This window comes from Sporothrix brasiliensis (assembly GCF_000820605.1).
Source record: "Sporothrix brasiliensis 5110 chromosome Unknown Cont19, whole genome shotgun sequence".
Taxonomy (NCBI): Eukaryota; Fungi; Ascomycota; class Sordariomycetes; order Ophiostomatales; family Ophiostomataceae; genus Sporothrix; species Sporothrix brasiliensis.
The window spans coordinates 2,012,605-2,027,341 of record NW_024467138.1 but is presented as its reverse complement, the minus strand read 5'-3'; the positions used below and the strand labels follow the sequence as shown (position 1 = coordinate 2,027,341).

The 14,737-nt window shown below is 58.0% G+C and overlaps 5 protein-coding genes across 5 annotated transcripts; 3 read left to right on the top strand and 2 right to left on the bottom strand.

The window, feature by feature from the left end:
- Positions 1-677: 677 nt before the first annotated feature.
- Positions 678-6,780, top strand: SPBR_00016 (DopA; the record flags this gene model as incomplete). The annotated part of the gene is made up of 5 exons (XM_040758337.1): positions 678-777; positions 860-987; positions 1,065-3,735; positions 3,799-5,321; positions 5,386-6,780. 5 exons carry the CDS (start codon positions 678-680, stop codon positions 6,778-6,780), a joined length of 5,817 nt encoding a protein of 1,938 aa, XP_040618375.1.
- A 125-nt stretch (positions 6,781-6,905) lies between these two features.
- On the bottom strand, positions 6,906-7,850 carry SPBR_00879 (trimethylguanosine synthase; the record flags this gene model as incomplete). The annotated part of the gene is made up of 1 exon (XM_040759198.1): positions 6,906-7,850. The coding sequence occupies one exon, from the start codon at positions 7,848-7,850 to the stop codon at positions 6,906-6,908; it is 945 nt and encodes a 314-aa protein (XP_040618374.1).
- Positions 7,851-8,495: 645 nt separating this feature from the next.
- Positions 8,496-9,644, top strand: SPBR_00749 (GRASP55/65 family protein; the record flags this gene model as incomplete). Its single annotated transcript, XM_040759068.1, has 1 exon — positions 8,496-9,644. The coding sequence occupies one exon, from the start codon at positions 8,496-8,498 to the stop codon at positions 9,642-9,644; it is 1,149 nt and encodes a 382-aa protein (XP_040618373.1).
- A 467-nt stretch (positions 9,645-10,111) lies between these two features.
- SPBR_01030 (uncharacterized protein) lies at positions 10,112-10,727 on the bottom strand (the record flags this gene model as incomplete). Its single annotated transcript, XM_040759349.1, has 2 exons — positions 10,112-10,225; positions 10,434-10,727. 2 exons carry the CDS (start codon positions 10,725-10,727, stop codon positions 10,112-10,114), a joined length of 408 nt encoding a protein of 135 aa, XP_040618372.1.
- Positions 10,728-13,619: 2,892 nt separating this feature from the next.
- SPBR_00927 (cytosolic cu zn superoxide dismutase) lies at positions 13,620-14,472 on the top strand (the record flags this gene model as incomplete). Its single annotated transcript, XM_040759246.1, has 2 exons — positions 13,620-13,694; positions 13,774-14,472. 2 exons carry the CDS (start codon positions 13,620-13,622, stop codon positions 14,470-14,472), a joined length of 774 nt encoding a protein of 257 aa, XP_040618371.1.
- Positions 14,473-14,737: the final 265 nt, after the last annotated feature.

The following is a 14,737-nucleotide window of genomic DNA, read 5'->3' as shown; positions in this document are numbered from 1 at the left end:
AAATCCCATGTCGGATGCGCCCGTATGTGTGGGAAAGGACAACTGTGGACGTGGTTTGGTCGCGTGCGTTGTTGGATAGATGCGGCAGAAAATGAGGTTCCAGTAAGGAAGACAGACTTGTGGTGTGTGACGTTATTTGTCGCACATGCAGAGGCCCTATAAACAACACAGTGCCTGCTGGGTTTACGATAAGATGAGCTGCGGTGGGAGGTGAAAATGAGGGGAAGGAGCCACCAGCGCGCCAGCTGGGATGATGGGGATTTTATGGTGAATTACGGCATACAAGCGCCAGGCAGCCGCTAATTTCAGGCCTGCCCTATGCGACAGCGCTAAAAGGCCGTCACCTCAGGCCACAGAGACCACAAGACACACCGCCTTCGGGGCACCGTCGGCTGCGTCGCCCTTGCCTGCTGTAGCGCGCTTGTTGCACCTTCCCAGGGGACCACTCCTTGCAAGCTCCCTCCCCCTTTGGGAAGCCACGACCACGATTCTGCCAGTTGGCTTCAACGTCGCCTTGCCCTTTCCAGCCATCTTCGGCCCCTCGCACGACTCTCACGCCCTCACGACGACACGTCCGTCATGCCAGCTTCTAAGGACGACACGCTGCCAATCCACGACGCCTAACTCTTCGAGCGCATTCTCCAGCTTCCTCTCTTTCGAACGGGGCCCCTTTCGCTATGGCTCCGGAGCTGCCATCGGGCCGACGGTCCATGTCACCAGAGAGCTCTGGACGTGACTCCCCTGCGCCGCGTCAATGGCGGAACCAGCTGGGCGCAGGTGCGTAATGCCGTGGCGATCCTGTTGTGGTCGAGGCGTTGGGAAGCTGTTGCGCCCGTTACTAACATGTCTTTGGGTCCAGATGAGCCCCTGACGCGCGACAAGGCTTTCCGCAAGTATGCCACCGGCGTCGACCGTGCTCTCTCCTTGTTTGAGACGGCCCTCCAGGAATGGGCCGACTACATTTCGTTTTTAAACCGTCTGCTCAAGGTTTGTGGATTTCTTTCATGGGGCTTGAAGTGGTACTGTTAATTTGCCATTTTCCTGCATATTAATGCGTCGTATAGGCCCTGCAGTCGCGGCAAGCTTCCATCACCACAATCCCGGCCAAGGCTGTTGTCGCCAAGCGGCTCTCACAATGCCTCAACCCGTCTCTCCCCTCCGGCGTCCACCAGAAGGCGCTCGAGGTCTACAATCTTGTTTTCTCCATCATCGGCACCGACGGCCTGTCCCGCGACATGCCGCTCTACCTGCCCGGCCTCGCGCCAACGCTCTCCTTTGCCTCGCTCTCGGTCCGCGCACACTTCTTTGACCTGCTCGAGCGCCACTTTCTTGACGTCGAACCACGCTCACTACGGCCGGCTCTCAAGGCGCTCATCCTTGCGTTGCTGCCAGCGCTGGAGGACGAAACGGCGGAGGATTTTGACCGCACACTCAAACTGCTGAACCGCTTCAAGACCGCTGTGCGGCCACTCGACAGCGAAGAGCTCACACCAGAGCACGCTACAGGCGACGACTTTTTCTGGCAGTGCTTCTTTCTGGCTACCATCACCAGCCAGAGCCGGCGGCCCGGCGCCCTAGCCTACCTCACACGCTACCTGCCCAAGCTCGGCCAAGCCATGTCTAATGGTAAAGATGCCGCGACAAAAGCATCCACGGCCGACGCCCAACTAATGTCCAAGCTGTCGGAGATCATCACATCGCCTGAGCCAGGCCTGCTTTTGCGGTGCTTTACAGCCGGCCTGGCCGACGAGCAGCTGCTGATCCAGCGTGGCTTCCTCGACCTCCTCGTAGCGCACCTCCCGCTGCATGCTGCAGTGTTGCAGTCTCACGTCAAGCCGGCCGACCTCGAGCTGTTAATGCGTGCGGCATGTGGTGTTGTCACGCGGCGCGAAATGAGCCTGAACCGACGCCTGACGGCCTGGCTTCTGGGGCCAACGCCAGCGAACGGTGACGCCGAACGGGAAGCCGAGTCCCCGTCGGTGCTGGAGAGTCGCAACGCAGGCTTTGCATTCACACAGAAAACGAGCTACTTCGAGGAGCATGGGCTGCATCCCTTGACGCGCGCTTTGCTGAGTATGGTTCAGTCGAATCCTGGCAGCACGCCCGCCGAGCGCGCACGACCCTACCGTATATGTCTGTCGCTTATGGACCGATGGGAAATCGGCGGGCTTGTCGTGCCCGAGGTGTTCCTTCCGATTGTTGACAGTGTGCGCAAGTTCAAGGCCGAGGCCGCCTCCAAAGCCGATTTCAACGAGGTGCTTCGCAGTGCGAGCGTCTTCTTTGACGGTGTCGAGAGCGGCCTTATCTATGGCGAGATGCTCAGCCTAGTGGCCCAGGCCATTGGCCCTGGTGGCAACCTCTCGGCGGCTGATCGGGCAGACAAGTTGGCCCTTGTCAAGTTTATTCTGGGGCACTTTAATGTCCGCGAGGAGGAGATGACAACCATTCACGCCCCATTGTCAGCACTCTCCATCCTGTCCATGCTCGAGGACATGGAAAACCGGACATCGTCAGCCGAGACCGAGACGACGCCTGAGATCACCATAGAGGCGCTCGGTATTGCGGCCGATCTCTTGGATATTGTGCCCGAGCGCGCATTCGTCTCATCCAGAGACAAGGGTGACGGCAAGTCGGTTGTCAAGCACAAGACACAGTCTAGCTTGCCGAACGCAGAGCTTCTCAAGAAGATCCGTGACTTTTACGTCAACGACCAGGGAAATCTGGACACGGCAACGCCGCCCTACGCTCCGCAGGCGGTAGCCGATCTGCTCCTGCAGAGAGCATGCAGCATCGGCTGCCAATCTCTGGATGGCGCGGCCGACATCGACCTGCCGCTCAAGAGCCGCATTCTGCTCGTCCTCCTGGACAAGATCCCACTCAAGACACCATTCAACGTGTCCGACCTCCTCTCCTCCCTTCACGGCCGTCTGGTGCGGGACGGCGACGCCACTACTTTCACCACCTTTTCCTCCATCCTCACCATCTCCATCGACCTCCACCTGAGCGAACGCATCTCCACAAACGACCTGTCGGCCATCGTGCCGCCGCTCGTTGCCCGCGCCTGGAAGTTCTTGAGCGCGACCGAGCCCAAGTACCACGTCGAAACCGTGCGCAACCTGTGGCTCCTCCAGACGGCACTAGGCACGACAAACCGGGATATTGAAGCCGCAATCGCTGAGCTCATGATACGGACAGATGTCAAGGGCGCCTTTGCAAGCCGCAACGCCGATCCCGGCCGCAACTTTGGTGTGTTATGGCTTCACACTCTACAGGACAGCAACCCGAGCGCGTCCGACCGGCGGACACCCAAGACACCCAAGACACCCAGCTCGAGTCTGCGGTCGTTCCCCCGGCTTGCTGGCGTCGACCACTACGACGTGATGCTGACCCGCCCTCTTCTCCTGATGCTGGACGCTCTTCTCGATGAGCGGACGCAGCTGTTTATGGCCGTCAAGACGTGGTTGACGTCTCTAGTGGGACTAGACCGGCTTTTCCTTATCCTGGCAAAGAAGTTTTTGGACCTGGGCATCCTGCGCAGCAGACCAGAAAAGAAAAGTGTCGGCAACAAGTCTGAGTCTTCGGCCCGTGACACCGACATAATCGACACGGACATGTGCCTCTACTACCTACGAACACTCTCCAACATCTTCAAGTGGGCACCCGAGACATTGTGGGCTGTTCTTGCGCGGCGGACAATCTCGCTGGACCTTCTGCGAGAGAGCGCCAGTGATCTCAGTAAGTGAAAAATGTGACGTTGCTGCGTATGGTAGCCGTGTGTGATACTAACGTCAGTCGCAGTCAAATCCGAAGACACTGAAGTGACCTACCAGGAGTTCTTTGTTCATGTCTGCATGAAGTGCATCGTTCCCGCCGAAGCCTCCCAAGATGGTGACCCGTTGACCGACCAGCGCGATGCCCAGCTGTGCCGTTTTGCCCTCTCCGCTCTCCACCAAATCCTCCTCAGCCCCCACGCCGCGGCTCTCTCCAAACTGCACCTAGAAGACGAGCTCCTTGAGCGCCTCGCCGAGGCTTTGCAGGGACCTGACCCGTACATCCAGACACTTTTGCTAGACGTCCTCCCTCCAGCCCTCAAACTTCGCGATGTCACGCCCGTCGAGCAGCCGGCGTCACCCAACAGCGAAAAGCGCAAGTTTAGTGGTGGCGACATCTCCAAAATGGTCTCGCCGCCAACCAAGGAGGTATCCGACGTCATTCTCCCGCCGCCGGCCTCCTTACTGAAGTGCATTCAGGCCGGTCTAAGTGCACCCAGCAGCCGTGCAGTCCTGGACAGCTGGGTTGGGTTCCTGTCGATTTGCCTACCATTCTATACCGATTCCATATTCCAGGTCCTGATTCCACTTGTGGAAACGCTATGTGCACAGGTTGGTGCCACCTTCTCCGATCTCCAGGAGACGTTCCGTAACCCACGACCTGCAGTCCGAGCCGACACAGACGCGCCTGAGACGACACTCATCTCGCTCCTCAATGCCCTCGAGCAAATTTTGGCGACAGGCCACCAGAGGTTGCTAGCCGAAGAGTCGCGGGTGCAGTCTGTCAAGAGCCCTGACCAGCCGCAAAGTTTCTTTGGCAACATCTTCGCATCGGATGCCCCACAGACCCGCAGTTCCACGGCCAACGACCGTTTGACGGTGCTGCTGGCCTTCCAGGACGCCGTGCGCATCTGCTTCCGGATCTGGTCGTGGGGTAAGAGCGGCAGTTCCTCGGCGGCGGCTCTGGATATGACGTCGGCCGCATCGTTTAGTTACACATCGATGCGGGTGCGCAACCGTGCCCGGCGACTGTTGGAGCACTTGTTCCGCGCCGAGACGCTCGAGTGCCTGGAGACGGCTATAGACATTTGGCGGAGCGCACTAGTTGGGCAGAGCAGCGCCAGTGCGGGTGAACAGACGACAGCGGTGGCATCCAAGCTCTCGAACAGCGGCAAGCAATACACCGATGTGTTCGACCTGCTTCTAACCCTTGACGCCTCGCGACCACGGCACTCGATCCCGGCCATTTTCAACTCCATCTATAGCCGCACCAATCCCACAGCGCTCGATCCTGCCCGCAAATCAACGCTGACCATCTCGCTGCAAGATACGGATATTGTTGTCTTCCTTGTGGACTACACACGGTCGCTCGAGGACGATGTGATGGACGAGATTTGGCAGGACTGCACCATCTTCCTCAAGGACCTGCTGGGCAACCCGTTCCCGCACCGGCAGTCTCTGCCGTGTCTCCTCGAATTTGCGGCCATTCTCGGCGAAAAGGTGGACAACACCAATTTTGGCGAACAGCGCAAGATGCGGCGCGAACTGGGGGTGAGTTGGCTTTGAATGCTTCTTTAAGGTTCGAGATCTACCATACCATATACTGACATAACAGGACATGTTCCTCCGCTTGCTGACTGCACTATTTACGACGCGCCCCATCACATTCCCCGATGGAGCGGCGTCCGGTCCTCAGCTTGACCGCGGGACAGCTTCTGTTGAGGCCGGCGGCACTAGCAAGGTGTCGGGCCACGCACAACCGTCGCCCCCGTCCGTACTCGTGACAGCGGATTACGGTAGCCCGTCTGAGCGTGCGGACGACGTTGTGGGCATCCTGTCATCGATTGTGCCGAACCTGCCTAAAATTCTGATGGAGAACGACCGCGTGCAGTCGGCGGCGACGACCATCTCAAGCAGTGTCATCGTCCCAACCATCCGCGCCAAGTCGTTCCCTGAGACCATGTCCCGGACAACGCTGGTGCTGCTGCAAGAGCTGTCGCGGCTGCCCAACAACCAAAAGGGCTGGAAAAAGGACGTGTCGGACGCGTTCAACGACGCGCGCTTCTTTGCGACCAGCCTGCCGCTCGTACGCAGCGACTGGCTGACGCTGCTGCGGCAGTGGTCCGTCAACGACAAGGAGCGCATGCCGGAGCTTCTCAGCCGGCTCACGGCGCCAACGACGGCGGGTATCGTGTTCGGCGTCGGCGCCACGTCGGCACGTCTCGAGGCTGACCGACGCACGCAGCTGACGCTGCGGCGCGTGGCGCTGCTGATTCTCGCGGGGGCGCTGGATGCGTTCGTGTCCGACCTGCCGACCATTACAGAGAAGCTGGTGGAGCTGCTGGGCGCGTCGGCCACGTCGTCGCCGTCGTCGACGACGCGCGCAGAGGTGTACCTTGTGCTGCGGGCGCTGGTGCTGCGGACGAGTGCGGTGCACCTGGCGGGGCTGTGGCCGCTGGTGGATTCGGAGCTGCACGCGGCGATTGCGTCGATTGTGGCGCCGGACAACAGCACGGCCGCCGACACGTACAACAATGCGTCGCTACTGCAGGCGTGCAAGCTACTGGATCTGCTAGTGTGCGTGGCGCCCGACGACTTCCAGCTGCGCGAGTGGCTCTTTGTGACGGACACGATTGATGCCGTGTACCGATCGGCAATGTACCAGCCGGTGGCACTGGCAGACGAGCTGTCCGAGGAACTGGGCTCGGCGATGATGTTTAGCCACCACATCAACTCGGGCGTGGGTCTCGAGTCGGCGACGGCGCTGGCCACGAACAACACGCTGAAGCGGCCACTTTTGGGCGCGGCCGCGGCAGGCGGTCTCAGCGACGAGGTCAGCCTCGAGCGCAAGGACGAGCTGGTGTCCAAGGTGTTGCGGCCGTTCTTCAGCCAACTGAGCATCTACGCGTTCGAGTCGACGTACACAATGGCACCGGTGGACACGGAGGGGTGTGTGGACGGAGTGCTCAAGGACCTGTTTGACGAGCGGGCCATTGTTAAGGCGTTGTAATGTAAAAGCAAAAAAAGGAAACTCGTGATTGGGTATATACGTAGGTATGACAAATGACAATGACAAAAAAGGGCAATATAACCAAAATTCACGAAAAATTACGCGACCGAAGTATGCAAGCACGCTCACTCCGACTGCTCCTTCTCCTGTGTCTGAACCAGACGCCGCAGCGCCTCCTCATCGGCTGGGTAGTAGGCGACAAGGGCCTTGCTGAAGCCATGCATGCAATACTGGACAACGTCAAGCTTGGGCTCGGGAGGCGGGTTCTCGCCGTCCGCAGATCCATCTCCGTTCACGTCTGCGGCCTTCCTTTTTGGAAACACGTCGGCCAGCTGCTGCAGATCACTTGTCCGTGGCAGGTAGAGCGCATGTGGCAAGGGATAGCAGGCGTCGTGCAGCGCCTGGAGGTTGTAGGGTTCCATGGTCGAGAGGTCGAACACGGCCTGGGATGTGTAGCTGACACCGCCCCACGGGGGCGATGCAAAGAGGACGGTGTTGTTGGGGTCAAGGGACCCAACTGCACCGTCTATGGGTATGTCGATGCCGGCGTCGGTGAAGGTGGTGGTTTCTCCGATGCGGTTGCCGGCCATCCGTCCTCCCAACAACTCCTTCAACACTTCAAAACAGTCACCGAGCACCCACGTAATGACGCCCTCAGCCACGCCCGAAATACGGGCATTCTCCTGAGCACAGGCCAGCGTATCTGCGTCGCGCTCGATGCTGATGATACGGTCAAAGTAGCCCCAGAGCGCAAAGGCAATGGTGTTGCCGCCGGCGCCCGCAAACATGTCGACGATGGTTGTGGCGGGCGCGGCTGCACTGTAGTCTGTTTCCCGAGAAGAGTCGTCGGGAAAGACGGGCAGCGGTATATCCTCGGCAATCTTGCGCGCCACGGGCTCCGGCGTGACACCGAACCAGGCGTCGTCGGTCAGGAAGATGCCATCGTTGTAGTTGGGGAAGATCTTGAAGCGGTTCTTCCAGTATTTGTGAATATCCCAGGGGACGTCTTCGAGGCGGGTGTAGTGGTGGCAGTTGTCCGTGATGGGCAGGTCTGGGGCGACCTGGACCATGGTCGCTGTTTCCCGTGTGCTCGTAGGCAGAGAAAACTTTGATGTAAAAAGGGAACAAAATAAAACCGATGAGATTGAGACGAGGCTGGCTCAAAGTGAGATTATATTTAATAACAAGTGAGAGCGGAATGTTGAATGCGATCGCTAGAGACACCAGGAATGGCCAAGCACAATTGCAATATTCCGTCTGTCCACGCTACCTCAGGCGAAGAAGTGCAAGCCGTGGCATCGTGTGATGTGGACGTTGATGTGACGTTGGCTGTCGATGCTTCCTAGACTGAGATTTTTCGCGAGGCTACGCGGCCTCGTAGCGCCTTCCAACATTAGGGTGCGTGGCTCCACTTTATTCCCAATACAGCAGCTACAACTAAGGCCAGCTCTTGGCCAATGCAGAACGCTGATTCGCCAGCGAGTAAGCAATAAGTAGCAGGACGGAGGGAAGGAGCAAGCTGTCCACTGCAGCCGCGACGTCAGCTACAACAGACCACAGTACCAGCAAACAACACTCAGCACCCAATACGCACACGCAAACGCACACGCAAACGCAAAGAAACCCACAATCCAACGCCAACCACCCTTTGACGCCCTCTCCACCACACAGACAGACGCAAGACACCACGGCCGCAAACAAAACACAGGGACAGCATGTTCAATGCACTCAACCGCTTCATCTCGCGGCTGGACGGCGACGGGCCGGCCGCGGACAGGGAGGCCACGCACGGCACGTTTGGCTTCCAGGTGCTGCGCAACACCAACCTGAAGCTCACAGTCGAGCCCTGGTTCGACTTCATCGTGGGCATCAACGGCCGCATGATTGACGACTCGGACCCGATGCTGTTTGCGCAGGAGGTGCGCAACTGCGCGGGCGGCACCGTGACGCTGGGCCTCTGGAGCGCCAAGGGCCAGCGCACGCGGACGATGCACGTCCCCGTGCCCTACGACACGGCGTCGTTGGGACTGTCGCTGCAGTGGACGCCGCTGGCCGTCGTGTCCAACATCTGGCACGTCCTGGACGTGCCCGCGCGGTCGCCCGCCGAGGCGGCTGGTCTGCTGCCGTACAGCGACTACATCCTGGGGACGCCCGAGGGCGTGCTGCACGGCGAGAGCGGGCTGAGCGAGCTGGTGGAGGACCACATTGGACGCCCGCTGCGGCTGTGGGTGTACAACAACGAGTACGACGTGACGCGCGAGGTGTCGATCCAGCCGAGCCGCGACTGGGGCGGCGACGGCGCGCTGGGGTGCGTGCTGGGCTACGGGGCGCTGCACCGGCTGCCGGCGCCCCTGAGCGAGCCCGTGTCGGGACCGGGCGAGACCATGTTTGACGGCGACAACGAGAAGCACCAGTACCACCTGCACGCAGGAGCACCCAGCGGAGCGGTGGCGGCAGGCGACTTGTTCGAGCAGGCGGCGACGACACCGACGGCGGCGACCTTTGCCGGAGCCGAAGCACCAGCAAGCGGCGAGAATGGAGGACCACCACCGGCGGCCGACAACTTTTTGGTCCCGGCACAGCTCGTGTCACCCCCACCGCCGCCACCACCTGCTGGCAGTGCAGGGGCAGGGGGCAGTGCGACGGGCGGAACAGCAACCCGCTCGAAGAAGAAAGACCGGCATCTCAACACGGGCGGCAACGCAGCAGGCCTGTCGGTGGACGACTACTTCAAGGAGGAGGAGGCGAAGAGTCAGCAGCTGGATGGTGCGCCGAGCCGGTCCATTACACCCGTGGCGCCGCCGCCCAAGGGTGGTCCGCCACGAGCTGGTACGCCCAGGGAGGTAGCAACGGACGAGAGCTAGGGAGCTGGAGTGGGATTGGTACCTTGAGGGCCAAGGAACGGCGTACAGCGGGCTATGAGTGTACGACTATCTTATATCATGGATGGGATCTAAATACAATACTAGAAAGATACGGCAAGGAAACAGAAACGTGCGAAACACAAGGTGACCAAGTGAGAAGTAGTATCGACGCAAGGAAACAGACATTCGTTATGAAGCTCGCGAAAATACGAAAACACAAACGCACGAGCACAAGGAATAAATACAAAAGACAAGACGCCAGTTCTTTGCAGCACCGTTATTGGGTGACTTTTCATTTGAAGCACACTCGCATCCACAAAAACCTCACCTCGACTACGCCCCCCCGCCCCCCCCCCCCTCCCCCCTCTCTCTCTCGGCTCCTGATCCATTTCTGTAGCGCATCTTGTTGCACCCGTCGTCCGGCCTTGCCCTGTTTCTTGCCGCTCATCGGCCCCACGCCGTTTGCCTTAGTTGATAAAGTTGACGCAGAAGAAGTGCAGTATCAGGCTGCACACCACATAGTCGGCAAACGCTCTCTCGGGCGAGACGGCGGGGAAGTCGGACTTGTTGGCCTCGGTAGTCTGGATACGGAGGGATGCTAGACAGGGAGTTGTTAGTACGTGTTTTCGAGTAAGTAGGCAGAGGCAGAGGCAGACGTACCCGTCAGGACAAACTGGCCGACGGTCGACGAGAAGCCGGAGAGGAATGCGTTGAAGGGCTGCATTTGTTAGCTGTGTCTCCGAACCGTGCATTGACACGACGTCCCAGTTCCTTGGGCCCTTCACATACATAATTGCCAGCCAGGACGCAGTAGACAAACTGCAGTGCGCCGACGGCGACCAAAAAGGCCATGAAGGCGTCCAGCAGCTTCGTCCGCTGGGGGGTCGCCTTTTGGTAGTGCGACAGCAGGTTGTCGACGACGTTCTGCAGGGCATTGCCAGAGCCGGAGGAGGAGGACGACGAGCTCGAGGCCGCGGGCTTGGCCGCTGGGACGGCAGCAGGTGTCGTCGTCGTCGATGTCGTCAGGACAGAGGTCGACGAACCGGTCGCCGCCGCCGAGGGTGTCGCGCTGCGCCTAGCCATTGTGAGACTGTGGGCGACGGAGTGCTGTAGGCCAATTGGATTTCGAGTATTGCGATGGGCGCGGTCGAGATGTTGTTGTCAATGTGTCGTCGAAATCGTCAATGTGTCAAGGTGTCGGCCAAGGCCACGAAGCTGGAAGCTCCCTTTCAGCAACAGCGCGCGTACACCCACCTGTGGCGCTAGCGCAAGGCCTGGTTAGAGGACAGGACACGCAGCCTTCTTGGGTTTGCGGGGGCCGGAAACCGCGCTAGTAAAGTCACGTGCATTTGTGGGTCAGTGTGAAGACGTCTAGCTTTGAGTTTGAAAAGTGAGTGAAAATGAGCCTGGAATGTCATGAGAGTGAGTCGATGGAGAAAGTCATGGAGAAAGTCATGGAGAAAGTCATAGAGAGAGTCAATATGAGTGAAAGTGAAATGATACTGACAATTGGAATTCATACAAAACATGATTAAATAAGAGAGAATGAATCGAAAATAGAAAACCTTTTTGAGAGACAAACTGATGAAATAAACACATCGTGAGACTGGCAACAAAAGCATGCTTCATGGTCGTTTGCATCTCTCACTGTTGGCTTCCCTTGGCCTTCACTCTTCACACAAAGATGACTCCTTCACAAATAACACGTCTCAGTGACTTTGGGCCTGAAGCCGCAGCTTGTCAAGTCGTTACTTTGCACACCCAACGGCCACGTTGGACATCAGCCTCATTGCCTTGTTTGCACCCCCCGCCTTGATCGCCGTTTTACCCGCTAAATTATGCCAACGGGATGAATAGAATTTGCCAATGCTCGCCAAAGCCTGGCGAAGTGGTCAAAGCGGACAATCTTTGGAAAGTGGTGCTTTGAACGAACTGCTGAAGTGTTTTGATGTCCCTGTTTTGTGTTTCTCGACACGGCCGTGCAAGAAATAAATGAACACTATTCCTTGAATTTCGGGTAAAAAACAGAAGAACTCGACAAGGAAAGAAACACCAGGGCGACTACATGGCCAACAAAGAAGATGCACCATTCACACAAAGTACCGATGCGTCCATCTTCGCTCGCCTCACTCGCCCGGATCGCTTGGTCCTCTCCCTGCATGTACAAAAGGGGAATGAAGCAAAGACACTGCAAAGCCCAGCCAATGTATGCGAAAGCCATTACCCGTTGCCTTTCACCGGGTGCAGAACTGCGTCGTCCGCCACGGAGATGTTTAGGCTCGCTTATCGGATGGCTGTGCAGTTACTGTATGATAATTGCAGCGCACAAGCGGAGCACGGGGTACTTCCAGTGGCTTTCTCATTTCCTTGTCCGGATTTGCTCGCTGGTCTTGCATTGACGGACAAATTTGCGTCCAGGTGAACAGGTGAATGTATATTTCCATTGTCCTCGCCGTGTAATTACTGGCTAATTTAAATCTCGACAAGCCGCCATCGTGTGTCCCAACATGGCACTAGTGAACAACAAAGGGCCAAAATTGGACGAGGCCAAGGACCGGAAGGGTGAATTGTGCTACTTTACTCCGCACACGCAAGATGCCAGCGTTCTGTGAATATGCATGAGGCATGTCCGATGTCGATGCCCGCGCCACCAGAAAGAGCCCAAGGCGGTAGGTACAGAATAGAGTGGCGCGTGTTGCCACTGTGGGCCGACAGGGCAACAAACTGATGTGGCTTGGCTTGGCCAAGAGTGGCGTCGGACCCGCCTTGCAGCGCTTGTCCTCTGTATTACAGCTCGCCGGCACTGGGACGGGACGCGAGCCTATATCGAAAATGTCAATAATAATCCAATAATCCAAGAATCCAAGAATCAAAATAATCAAAGTAATCAAAAAACTCAAAAACTCACGTCGTCTACAGAACAAAAATGCCAAGCGATAGTGCTCCGTGATATGCCCATGTCGATCTTGGCCCTGTGCTCGTTCTTTTTTGTCCTTTGTCCCTCGTCCTTTGTGTTTTTCCATCGTATCCTCTGCCTCCTACATTCCAGTGCCTTCTGTGCCTTTTTCTCTGTCCTTTGTTTGTGCCCGACCCAATTAGAGTCGGTCTTATTTCGGATGGCTCGTAGGAAGTCCTGCTCGGGCAATGGCCCGACTCCAAGGCCAGACAAGCTCGGCTTCCACGCGCGTCGATGCAGGTACATCGACTTGCCACGCCCTTGGCCCCTTGGCTTGCCCTGATCTGCCGTCCCCCGCATCAAGTCAACCAATCTAATCGCAATCTGAGTCGGTCTGCCATGGGGCTTCGGGGCTGTCGTCGTTGGTGCTCGCCTTGTTTGTTCATCTAATTTCTAGTGACAGACCGTTGCCTTGAAACACCCACAGAGGACGCCTACAGAGACACCCAGACGGACTGCCGCCATGCACGTCGTCACTGACAAGCGTCTTGTCTTTGCGTGTCTTTTGGCTGTGAACGTACCGGCCGCCATAGAGTGCCCATTGATGTCGTCCCGCTCACACTGCTGCTGTCTTTAATCTATTTCGTCAGGCCCCCTTGGGCTGTCTCTGGGCGTCTCATGCCGCTGGTCTTGGTCTGCGTGCCATCCTTGTGCTTCCGTGTGCACGTCTCCGTCCGTATCTCTTTGCGCCCGGTCTGTTTGTCCCCATCTGTTGTTTGTTTGTGCCTGCACGACCTCGTCACTGGCACGCCAGTTTTCACTCAAGCTCGTATTCTCGTCGCCACAACCAACCGGTGCTCTTTGTCCCCTCTCCCAGACGTTTTATTCCGTGCCCATTCCGTAGACTCCTTCGTCACACCACGCCCCGAGGTCTCAACTATAAAACAGCGCTGCGTCCTCCTGCCGTGCTGCCACTCCTTCTCGTCTCTTATCCTGCAGCTCTCACACGTTTCTCGCCCACTCTCTCCCAGATTCACTCCCCGTACCACTTCACGCCGTCCCACCACCCTTTTCCCAAAATGCGTGTCTCGACTCTTCTCGTGGCCTCGGCGGCCGGCGTCATGGCCCAGGATGCTTCTGGCCCTCTCACTGGTGTATGTAGATGTGCTTGCCTCGACCCAACATATTAGTCTGTCCATCGCCATCTACTAACAGCCATCCCTCCCTCCACAGTCCCGCGGAAACGCAACTGTTACGCACAACAACCCCGCGAATTTCACGTATGTTGCCATCCTGCCGAGCTCCGCCTTTGCTGCCGGCGCTTTCCCCGAAGGCGGCAACTTCGTGGGCGGCGTCTGGGCGGAAGCCGGCCCGGGCGGCGTCGGCGTCACCTACCGCGTGAACATTTCCCACCCGCCCAGCACAGGTGGACCCTTCATGTACCACGTCCACACCCATCCCGTCCCGCCCAACGGCAACTGCTCCGGCGCTCTTGGCCACCTCGACCCCTACGACCGCAAAGACCAGCCGCCCTGCGACTCCAACCTCAAGGAGACCTGCCAGGTCGGCGACTTGAGCGGCAAGTACGGCGACATCTCGTCGGATCCCTACTCCGCCACCTACCACGACCTGTACTCGTCGACGGATCCCAACAGCGAGTCGTTCATTGGCAACCGCAGCATTGTGGTGCACTTTGCCAACACCACGCGCATTACCTGTGCCAACTTCACCGTGGCGGAGCTTACGCTGACCCCGGCCAACCGCACAACGACCGCACCGACCGGCACCCGCACCGGCTCCGGTGCTGGCTCGCCCTCTAACGAGCCATCGTCGCGTGTGACCGTGTCGGCTGCTAGCGGGCATTCCGCTGGCGCGGCTGCTCTGGGTGTCGGTGCGCTCGGCGTGTTGGCTGCCATGGTCCTGGCTCTTTAAGTTGGTTAGATGACCTTGATGAGAGGCGTAGGCATAGTAATGAGGAGGGACTGGGTCTTGCTCACCTATTTTATTGCGCTCCTTGTTTGATTTTGTCAACGCCAGTTTGGGACTGTTTTAGAAGAGCGAGGAACTCGTTGAACCTGGACAGGCAACAAGAAGATAATATCGACTTAATTTCAGACAAAGCCTAATAGAACAATAATCAAACATTCAAGAAGCAGTAAGATATCATAGGTGAAAATGAGCTGTGTTGCAGCAAAGC